A 12,485-nucleotide genomic window follows, 5' to 3' on the forward strand; every position below is an offset into this window, starting at 1 on the left:
AAATAGACATTGGACTAATAAAAACTTAAACGTAACTTTGAAAGTTTGTGATTTGTATGTTTTTGTATATCTATATATTGTGTAAGCAAGTATCAACACAACCTATATCAATCTCACTTGTCGGTAAAGTATGTGATTTGTGATTCACCGTATTTCATGTTGTCTCTGACATCAAGTTAGTGAGTGTGGGTATGTTAATTTTGCCTTCTGCCTTCAGCACAGTGGAATCTGTGTCGTCGGATAATCGAGACCGGTTATTCTCTGCCGTTGATATATATAACACCAGTTAGCATTATTCCAGCTGTATGATGATGCCTTGTAAATAGTCATGTCTGGACAAGTCAATCAGTCGGGGCTCGAAGACATGCAATCAGTCAAGTCTCACATCCTCATCAAACATTTTCCGTTAGTGGGTTCTTACGATAGGTGAGGGATACCTGGCACCTATTCCTCCCAGGACTCCCCTAAGCGGCAGCAATATTCCGTCAGGTCCCGTTAATCCGACCTGGATGCTTGCATATGATTATGTCGGATTAACGAGTTTGTCGGATAAACGAAATTAAAGTGTCGGAGCCGGAGTGCGAGACGGTCGCATAAACGGGTCTAAATAGCACTGATTAAACCGGTTCCCATCATAAGTGTCGGATAAAGCCGATTTCCAGATTAACGAGTGTCGGATTAACGAGACTTGACTGTATGTGTTTTAAGATTGATCATTGAGTGAATAGAACTTATTAGTATTTTAATATATTAATAAGTTGTCTCTTTCGAAGGATGTGCCGTTTAGTTGATGCATATCATAGTGAAAGACATATGAAGCACATTTCTGCTTCACGGATGAGAACATACAGCATCAAAATGGAAGCAGCTGAAGGGAGGCATCATCAGACATCATCGTAAGACAAGATGTCATTTAGAGTAACATGACAATAGTGGATTTGCATATCTACTCATATCATCTTACACTGAATTGACCCACCTCAAAATGGCTAGATCCTTCAGTCGAGGTGCAACAAAACGTACTATGTATATTCACCAGCAAGGTACCGTTACATGCACTCATCAGCCGTTTCGTTTCCACTGTTAAAGATTGAATTAATTGTTTTAAGTTTCCAAGTATGTCATGGTTCTGACATTTCCCAATGGTTTTGTGGTACAGTCAATATATATCTAAGTCGGTTATACTGAAATGTTTGTTATAACGTACCTGATCATAACATCCGATCACGGTACAGTATACGACAATCCTACTGACTGTCCACAGTTTCAGTGTAGATTACGGCAATTCTGCTGACTGTCTATAGCTTCAGTGTAGAATACGGCAATTATCGCACTGACTGTCTATAGCTTCAGCGTAGAATACGGCAATCCTACTGACTCTCTGTAGCTTCAGTTTAGAATACGGCAATCGTACAGACTGCCCATAGCTTCAGTGTAGAATACGGCAATCGTACTGACTGCCCATAGCTTCAGTGTAGAATACGGCAATCGTACTGACTGCCCATAGCTTCAGTGTAGAATACGGCAATTGTACTGACTGTCCATAGCTTCAGTGTAGAATACGGCAATCGTACTGACTGCCCATAGCTTCAGTGTAGAATACGGCAATTGTACTGACTGTCCACAGCTTCAGTGTAGAATACGGCAATTGTACTGACTGCCCATAGCTTCAGTGTAGAATACGGCAATTGTACTGACTGTCCACAGCTTCAGCGTAGAATACGGCAATCGTACTGACTGCCCATAGCTTCAGTGTAGAATACGGCAATTGTACTGACTGTCCACAGCTTCAGCGTAGAATACGGCAATCGTACTGACTGCCCATAGCTTCAGTGTAGAATACTCAAAACCTAAAATACTAGTTTCTTCAGATGTTAGTCAGACGTTTGAAAACATAAGACCTTAAATTATTCGATCTACGTTAAGGAAAATCGAAATAATATTATTCGATTATTCCAAGTTTCAGACAGCAATTGTCACATGTCAATCGAAAAAACCCGCGGGCAGCATCATATCAAGTGTTAGCGAAATGTTAAAGGAAACGACAGGCAGAGGGAAAAAGTAGTGGTGAACACTATGTACCGCTAACGTCAATATCGCTGTAATAGAACTGACAACAACACAAACACAATGTGACAGGAATCAAAACGTGACAAAGAATGCACCAGATAGCTTATCTGACAAATTCCTGATGAAACTAGTTTTTTCGCGCCTTGCGAGAGGCAGACGCCGTTCAATTGGACCACGCGCTAGCTTCATGCGCGAGAGTCTCGTATATTGCCATACAAGGTCTAAGGGAATTCCCCGCATACTCATTTAACTGCATAGCCATTCATATCGACGAGGCTGAAGGGGCTGAAATAATAGTGTGCAGCGCTGTGTGTTGTATTGACAGGACATGTCCGGTTACATGTGAGTTTATTCATGTTTATTGATATCGTAGGGCAAAGAGTGCCGCGGGCCTATTTCAAAGGCAAAGCTAGATGGATCTCGTAATCTAGAAGGGATGCATTGAATTGATTTGGAAGATTGTGAGTGGTGGTGGGGGACTGATTCTGTTATTTATTTATTTATGTTCTGGGGTGGGTCTTACCCTAGCATGTCCTAGTTGCCTTGGGACTGCTGTTTGATAGTAATCAGGAACTGCTGTACATGTAGCGTCAGGCGACAAGCAGATTGCCTTCCCGCAGATCGTGCAGAAGGGGGTGCTACCTGTAGGGCAGGATATGCTTGCCCTTTTCGTGAACACCTGGTGTCATCACTGATTTTCAGTTATCTATTCATATTACTTTCAACGCTATGTTGCCTTTTGGAATCTGTTTCGTCGGACAGTCAAGGTTGGTTATTGTCTGATGTTGACGCTGTATATATTTCAATATTTCAGATATGGGAATCTGAGATTGGAATTTTGGAGAGGATTGATTCAAACGGGTAGATTGGAGAGTATTGATCCTAACACCCAGATACGGACACGCCTCTCTGTGCTCTGTGCATATAGTTTGTAATGAACTTATAAAGTTAACATAAGCAAGAACTATGTCTTCAATTAGTTTGCGTGGTGACTTTGAAGCTTTGGCGAGAAGACAAGGAGTACCAATCCAGCGCACAATGCGTTTAGAGGCAATGCGTTTGAAGTCCTTTAGCAGATCAAATGTTCAAATGTCAGCCATAGTTCTTGCTGGAGAAGGCTTCTATGCTACAGGAGATGGGGACGAGACAAGATGCTTCAGCTGCGGCATCAGGCACAGCAACTGGAGACGAGGGGATAGGCCTGTTCATATTCATCTTCGAGGTTGTAGACAGAAACATAGAATAGATTCCAGCAATGTCCGATTTTCACGCAACCCATTGCCTTCTTTGACAGACATACTGCAGCAATGTCAGTGTACCCTCGATGTCGCCAGTGATTACCATATACACCCTCCGCACAAGATAAGCCCGGTGGGCACAATGTAAGAGTGAAGATACACAGTCATTGTATATTCCAAGTATCCAGGAAATGAAAATGTGTACACAACTTATGTCTTTGTCTTTAGTTGGAAGAAAGACTAAATTAATGAAGCAAGCAAGGATTGGGTGAGTTGGGTTTAACGCTGCTTTGAACATCATATCAGTTATATATCGCGGTGTATGAGCTTGACGTTGGGAGAAAGGCTGAAGTGATGCAGGTCTTTGATATTTCGATACTGATGAAATACGGGCATTGTATTGGTACAGAAACTGTATTTTAACTTGGTTATGAACCAACCATCATTGAATTTTGGCAGGTATAAAGGATACAACTCTTCACGACGAGTTGTGGGGCCTCCTACGACTGGGTCACTCATGCAAGATAACCACATCAAGGAGATGCTTTTATAGTTACAATGTATAGCTATTATGTTTTTACTTTACAATGTATTCGCTCGTCACGCCGAAGACCTGGGTTCGATTCCCGACATGGGTACAATGTGTGAAGCCCATTTCTAGTGTCCCCCGCCGTGATATTGCTGGATTTTGCTAAAAGCGGCGTAAAACCATACTCACTCACTCACTCACTTTACAATGTAAATGATTGATGTCTTTATGGTCTGTCTACTCTATTCATTCTCCGTGCAAGGCGGTTGTGTTCCATTGGTTATGAGTCATATTGTAAACCACAGGCGAATCAGATACGGGGAAAACCAGCCTTAAAATAGTAAGGACGTGTGAAATTTCCCTGTTCACCTGAACTAGACTTTATGTTACTGCAGTCTGAGGAAATACAACTGTTGTGGATTTCTGTTTGATTCGTGTGAGGTGGGTTGTCTGATTCAAACTATGAATGTGTCGTAAGGATTGTTTGTGACATTGATCTATTTTTAGAGTAGTAGTTTTAAAATGTTGTGCCTTTGGTTACAATGACATCAAATACAGCTTTGAATTGCTACCGTTTTAGAATGTGAATATGTATTGATATAATCTTCCAGTGTGACTTATTACCCACTCTTTTTATCACTAAAAGACGTTGTGTTTATCGATTATAAAAGTAATATATGAATGTTCAATGATCCATCATATTAATCTACTCGATAATCAACTTTACTTGTAAAGGACAATCACGGAATTCATACATTATCATTAATACGGTATAAATGAGACTATAACACCCGTGATGGGACTGAACCTCCAGTGAGTTGACATGTTTTATTGAATGAAAATTTTCACTATTTGTGACATTCCACATTGTGATGGTATACCCTTAGGATATTTATAACCATATATCGGTTACAAAAAGACAATCCGCGTTCAGTATGTGGTAGACAGTTTTGGAATGAATCTAAATAATAGTATCGTGTCAGATCAATTAGCTCCCTCCATCTCATGCGGGAGTTTCCCTCAGTTTTCACTGATATTGATTATTTCGTATTGCAAAATTTCCTGTGAAAAACTACACAGAATCAACACTCAAGGCCTTCTTGAACCCGATGTACAAGCCTGCCCAAGACAGACAATGAGTAATATATTACACAATAAGGGATTGCGGTCTCTACGCTCTTTCTTCTTTACTAATGCCTCGTGCAAGGTTATTATGTCACACTTATTCTCCACCATCTAAGCGGTGACATATTTGAATGAGTTGGGAAACCAGTCTTAAAATAGCCATGAGTTGTGGTATGAAATGTTACCTGTACTGCGACAAGTAGACTCTGTGTTGAAGAGTCTGAATCTGAGGAAATACATCAGATCTGGATGTCTGTTTAATTCGTGTAAGGTTGGTGGTCTGATCTGTTTCAAACTAAGAATGTAAGGTGAGGTTTGTGACATTTTAGAATAGTCATTTAGAAATATTCACTGTTGTGAGCCAGTCCAGCCATATGTTACAGTACATAATTATGACAGATGTCAGTACCGCTTGTGACTTCCCTGTCTGTATATTCTGAATCGAGGGTTATGTTGATTTGTAATCCTCGGTATTAATCGCTTGAGACATATCTATAGTAATTGTTCTATTTATAATGTACGTGTGATGGACGTTTCATCAATACAGTATTGTTACGAAAAGATGTAATTAACTGAGACCTGATTTGAGAGCGAAACCTGTCGGCTCCGTTGGAAACATTACAGTAAATAGATATATTTATACATGGTTTCATACAAACTCACACTAGGACATGTTATTGATTAAATCACACTATTATTGGGAACAGATGTTCGAATCTCCCAGGGTTACGCTTTACTCTTTGCTCTAAGCGGCGTAAATCCTTCACACACTCGGAGTGTAATGATAGAGATTCCAAAAGATGCTAATGCTAACATATTATATACCCATATTTCCTGGGTGTTGCCATGCAAACACACATACACACGACTATTTATGTAAACTTAAACTTAACGTGTATAAAGGTGCAATATATGTTTGGATCGTATGGTGTCTCTTATGGTGGAGTTCTGTATCAATAGAGTGGGTGAGTTGGGTTTAACGCCGCTTTGAACGTATTCAAGATATATCACGGCGTGTTACTTAAATGCATGTGGAAAGCCCGAAGTGTTACCACTTTGGCGAAAGGCACAGGGACGGGCATCGTGCTGAGAAACCCAGAAACATAATTGGGTTTTATATCAACAGGGGCATACAGAAATAGATATATACGTGCTGCTCATGAATGAGAACGTGGTATTTTTCCTTCTCAACCTCTGGATCAGGAGTACACATGTGTTATCAATGTTTAGGGAATCTTCAATACATGTCAGCAGTGTTTGTTACCACCTTTATCCAAATTCTGGTACAACGAAACGTCCATTTGAAGTGCCACGATTTTAGAATGTTAACTAGGTACAGATACAAATAGTCAGAGACAATATGAAATTTCATTTAATAAAAATATTTATTAATTATGTAATATTTTCTAGTTGAGTTTCACCTGGAAGTACGGTTCTGAGCTGAGTTGGACACCTCCAAGCAAGCTTAATCAACTAAAATGACGATCATCAGCCACAGTGCATGCAATAACTTGTCAGTGTCAAAGAGAAATAGAACACGTTTGAACCCACAATTGCAAGAATCATCACAGAACACAATAATATATGAATATGACTCCATCAGTGCCAGATATTCATCCATAAATAGAGATGTTAAGACCATTGAATATGGCGGATGGGATTCAAACCATCAAAAAACATCGATCCATCATGGAAGAAAGAAAAGTGACGCAACATGGCACAGAGGATGTACAGCTCCTCATCACTGTCAACACAAAAGAACTGATGAGTTGTTTAACAACCAGATCACAACCAAGAAGTACGTTGGCAGTACTACCATATTTTACAATGTGTATAAGATGGATTCCGAACCAGAAGGGTGTAACATCAAGGAGGAAGAACCAACCAAATACACAACAATAGTTTATGTTGAGGACAAATGTGACACAAAATCCTCTATCACTGGTAATGAAACTGATACACAATGGGAACTATCGAAGCAGTGTTCACAAGAAGGAAGACATTCCGATATAGAACGCAGTGAATTTCGTCATGCATGGCATGTTTCAAAATCTTTAGTCCGACTGCATTTTAATAATATTGTTATGTGTTCGAATACATCGCTGCTCTTTGAATTATTCCGCAGTCGAGCAGAATCTGAACAGCTTTTTGAAAGCGGTTTCGGGGATAATAAGTTTGTGAATGATTGGAAAAGAAAGACTCATGTGACAAAAGAAAAGGAAAATGTCTATACATGTTGGAAGCAGTGTCCAGGAAGTATGATGAACGATAGACGAGTGAGCTCACACAAGCAAACATTATTCCCTGACATGGAATTTGAAGCGATCAAAGGATTGACTGGTTCTCATACCCCATATGCACATCTCCCATATCCAAAGGAAAGAAAACATAGCCATCCCTCAGACAGTCGAAGGGCGTCTAGTGGATTGGCAGTTGATACTGGATGGACACACGTTGCAAAGGAACGTGGAGCAACGCCACTTGAATGTGATATAAAAGAGACTTCACGCAGAATTAGTGAATTGTGCGCTCTATACAATGTCAGCGATTGTGACTTCCAACAAACATACGAAGAGTATGGCGGTACATCTACAACTCAAAATGAAATAAATAAGTACCTGGACCACCATGGCAGTACTTTTCCAGACAAAGACGAGGAATCAGTCGAGTCTAAACTCCCTTCCAAAGACATTTTTCGTCATATTGATATGAACAGCTATATTCAATCCCTTCAAACACTTACTGTTGCACCGTTTCTTTCTTTACAAGGTTACTTTGTAAAGATCGCTAATCATGAACATGTTTCAAATGATGAAAAGATGGCACATGAGGGCTTGAGGCTTGGTTCGTTTTCGGGTATCAATGTAAACGCATCTTGCATCCGTCTAGCAGCCGCAGGATTCTACGCTACGGGCGATAGGGATGAGACCAGATGTTTCAGTTGCGGAGTCAGACACAGGGGCTGGCAACAGGGGGACAACATCTTCATCATCCACAAACAGATTTCCCCAACATGTCTTCATGCCATGGGAACTGACCAAACAACTGTGCCGATTAAACCTCCTCCCATAGCCGACACTACATCACCACCAGTCGCGTTGGCTAATTCATCAGATGACGCTAGTTTGACACTTGTCATGCACAAAGATCCAAACATAATAACCGCTGCGGATGATACTATGTCAAGCTTGGAGGCCGATTCAATAAGTGGCGCTGGTATCGAATCAGCAACAAGAAGTGCTCGGGAAAATCCTAACTTACACGTAGTTACATACAACAAATACAAATCATCAGCTGAATCGGTTAAAGATGAAGCCACAGTAGCATCTCCGTCTGTTTCTGATGAAGGTGTACACAGTTCCCCACTCCATACAAACCATGAATCTGTCACAGATGACAACATGATAACCTTTCTGCCTGCCTCAAGGGAAGGAGCAGTTAGCGCGCAATTACAAAGAAGGGAGTCTACTGTACAATCTGATTCAGCAACCGGGACACGATATAACTCAGGACTTCATAAAAAGATATCTTTGAGGTTTGACAATGCCATCTACCCCAACTACTGTGACATATCAACTAGACTTTCATCCTTCCTACTGTGGCCCAAAGAACATTGCAAGAAACCAGAAGAACTTGTTCAAGTTGGTTTCTTCTATGCAGGTAAAAACAATGCTTTGATCCACATGGAGGTTGTTACCTTATATGGTCAGAATTTAAACCTGGAATTCAGATTTATAAAATGCTGAATTTCAGTAAGAAAAAATTCATTTAATAATAATAAGACAAGGTTTATGCTAATGGGAATGAAATGATACCATTATATGATTATAAATACCACAGGTTTAGTTAACTATTAAACAAATTAATTCTCCCCCACAGACTTCTCCGACTGTGTGCGATGTTTCGTGTGCGGTATTGGTCTGAAGACGTGGGAGAAGGGAGACAACCCTTGGGTGGAACATGTGCTTCGGAGGGCGTCTTGTGCCTATGTGAGAGCCATCAAAGGAGAAGCATTTATTACACAGACACTTGCGGAGGAAGGGGAGAGAAGCAGGGTATGTCAGATTACCTATTATACTCAACAGGCACATATCTGTCGATATGCACAATAATATTGTTCGGGGTGGGGGTGAAGGATGGGGGACTGGTACATGGTGGTTGTGAGTGTCACAACAATGGTATGTGTCTCAGACCTACATCAAGCTGACACGACCTGATATAGCAGACATACTGTTCAAAGGGGTGTTAACTGATTCATTCATTCACTCCATATTCTATGTCTACTTTCAGGAACGTGACATACCAGAAATCAGAAATCAAGCTGGAAATACGAATGGTAAATTAAAGCGGTTACATATGTATTGTCCTAAACGTTCGAAATACGTGAGTCCATATGTAGCAACGGTATAATGATGTATTCACACACTACGTGGTACTGTTGACCACTATTGCAGACACTATTATAAACACAGACATACATTGTTGCAGTATAGCGTGATGACGTCACCGTTATGATTTCACGTAACGTTATTGTTATCATCTTCTCACGGTTTTCAAAAGGGAAGAAACCATTTTTCATTTTGAATTAAAGATATAAAGATAGACGTATTACACTTAAGTCTACATCATATTGATTTTACTGTGAAGACATTCGTGTATTTAATCACACAGAACACAATTTTCGTAAAAGTGATTGATAATCTCTAACCGCTGTCATATAGCTCGAATATTGCATGGATAGCTCCCTTTAACTGACTCGTATGGTTATCATCTCAACGCACAATGCCTTAAATAATTAATGAAGATGTATATTTAACATCCACTGTATGCATTTTAATGCCCATTGAATCATTTCTTCATCAGACGCTGGGGATGTCCTGGAACGGGAGGCGTGTCAGCGCGCCCTGGAGATGGGCTACAGCAGAGACTGTGTCAGCCAACATGCTCTGGCCATTCTCAGGAACCAGAGTAAATATAATGTTCTTGTTTCATTCACCATTCGGAGCATATAGACACTCATATAAAATTTCCTTCAAATATGTTATGGTAAAACATATTATAAAGTTTGTTTCGAATGCATGTTTATATCGAGGGAAAGCTTTAAGCAGGGAAGGTACCGAAAAATGTCTAAGATATTAGTTTTCCGAACATGTATCAATGAAGACATATCATTGAAACATAAGTTGGAAGGTTCTACAGCACTGTTTATACTGCTTCCTCACAGGCCATGTCTCATTGACACTGGATGTCCTGCTCGGGCAGATCATGGCAGAGGAGGACCTGGATATGGCTGATTCTGCGGAAGGCGACTACGATGAGCAAACTGCAGCTGCTGGATCGGTGGCAGAGACGACCTCCAGCTCAGGAACAGAACTGCAAGGGTATAATGAATTAGTGACAATTGATAATGGATATACACAGGACCCAACCCAAACCATCAAAGCTGCAGCTGCAGGATCGAAGACTCCGACAATCTCAATCCTAGGTGCAGAACATCAACAAGAACAGAACCAACAAGTCAAACAGAAACATCTTAAAGCTGGTGCAGCGAAAGCAAGAATACCAATGGGACATGCTGATGAAACTGTCTCATGGCAGAGACCCAGCAGACAAGCATCTGAGCACACAGTGTCAGACGATGAGGATGAGGGGTATGAGGGGTCCTCCGCGTCGAAGGGAAATACGTTTCAAAGCTTGCCAGTGATGCCATCCGGAAAAAGAGCCATTACCAAGCAAAAAAAGTCATCCGCTAGGAGAAGTGAGTATGAACATTACCTGGATTAAGTTGTACACTAACTTAACACTAACTGAAACGAAGCTTTCAAATGGAAATGGGAAAGCGAGTTGGATTTTAGACCAATTTTAGCATCATTATAAGCAACATCACGGGGGGGACATCTAGAAAGGCCGTCACACAATGTACATGTGTGGGGAATGTAAAACTGGTTCTTTGGCGTGATGAGCAAAAGGTTAACCACTGCGGTCCCCACTGCCCCTACCATATCAAATAAAAAACAATACTGGTATATGTCAATGCATCTTAAAATTGCGGTCAGTACGTATGCTCTGATTGTACTTGTTTTTACCTGAAATTAAGAGACTTTCAGTAATAAGATTTAATATAACTACATTTCGGTACTTGTCGGTACCTAATATTAAATAAGAATATATCCTTTTCGAATGTTTATTTATGAAACATATTTTATTGTCCAAAAAGACAAAGGATTTGGGTACAAGTGTTAACTTATTACCGCCTTCTCCCTCAATGTTTATGTTTATGGTAAATACCAAATTCATCTGATGAGACATGGCCTAACAGTGAGGTGATATATGTGTTTTTTTGCAGAAAGCACAAAGGAACAATTGAAGGCCACAGAGGAAGAGACACAGCAGCTGAAAGAGTCGAACTTGTGTAAGATATGTCTGGAGGACCCTGCCAACATCGTTTTCCTCCCTTGTGGGCATCTGGTGGCATGTGCGATGTGCGCCCCAGCTCTAGAACGTTGCCCAGTCTGTAGAACACATATCCGGGGATCTGTCCGTGTCCATCTGGCGGCACATCTCAAGAACAAGACTTAACAGTCTCAGTCCCTATGCAGTCTCAACGCTGAGCATGGCTAGTTTGACAATGTTCAGACAATCTTCATATATTGAGAAAGTGTATTCTACTTGATAAATCATGCGGGAGAATGGATTATTCAACTCACGGACACGATTGGCTGCATTTGACATGTTCTGTTGACAGCATGAATTACCCGTAAGTTACAAGTTATTCGGAAAAGCTTAAGGTTGGAATAGGTTGCAACTGGAAAATCAACTGTTAGTTTTGTAGGATATACCAGCATTCCATTCATGGTTAGTATGAATGCAAGATTCCACCAGTCTTATCAGACACACACGATGATAACACATAACTATCCCAAAGGGGTTATAATTTCCCCAAAGGAGAATGTTTTACAAAGTGGAAGTCAAGTATTTTCTCGTATGTTTAAATTGTGAAATTTACACATTAAAAACTAATGTCACTTATCATGAATGTTGCGACTCTTGTAGAATTCAGAAAAATGTATTTGGTGCATATACTGATTCCTTATACTTGATAATTCGTCCATTGTGACAAAGACATGCAGTGTGTATATGACTACGGTACTGGAACTGTTCATCTCTGTAGTTACAAAGAAAGTATCTATCATTGATCATACGACTACAATTTGAGCTTTTTTGTACGTGCCTGAAAGAAATAGTCCACTTTAGCACATACATATAGCTTATCCTTACTCAATCGTCTCATACCACATCGCTCACTCGTTTGCTCCATTTTTTATGAACATGAACATGTACATGGGGAAAGGATTTTGTCACTTTTACGTTAAAAAAGGTGAATAGTGGGTAATATGTATTCCATCTTCCCGAGGAAAAGGCGTTAACTGACAATAAAAGTCCAGAAGCAGGACTTTTATATTCAGTTAACGCCCTTGCCTCGGGAAGATGTATGTATTCAGATCATAAGGCTTATGGCGTTA

At 40.3% G+C, this 12,485-nt stretch overlaps 1 protein-coding gene across 1 annotated transcript; it reads left to right on the top strand.

The window, feature by feature from the left end:
• Positions 1 to 4,205: 4,205 nt before the first annotated feature.
• Positions 4,206 to 11,856, top strand: LOC139475729 (inhibitor of apoptosis protein-like). Its single transcript, XM_071258918.1, has 7 exons — positions 4,206 to 4,278; positions 6,373 to 8,622; positions 8,842 to 9,017; positions 9,253 to 9,298; positions 9,826 to 9,930; positions 10,187 to 10,720; positions 11,309 to 11,856. Exons 2-7 carry the CDS (start codon positions 6,441 to 6,443, stop codon positions 11,539 to 11,541), a joined length of 3,276 nt encoding a protein of 1,091 aa, XP_071115019.1. The 5' UTR covers positions 4,206 to 4,278; positions 6,373 to 6,440; the 3' UTR covers positions 11,542 to 11,856.
• Positions 11,857 to 12,485: the final 629 nt, after the last annotated feature.

The sequence above is a fragment of the Haliotis cracherodii genome, unplaced genomic scaffold (assembly GCF_022045235.1).
Source record: "Haliotis cracherodii isolate W230 unplaced genomic scaffold, xgHalCrac1.p SCAF_3, whole genome shotgun sequence".
Taxonomy (NCBI): Eukaryota; Metazoa; Mollusca; class Gastropoda; order Lepetellida; family Haliotidae; genus Haliotis; species Haliotis cracherodii.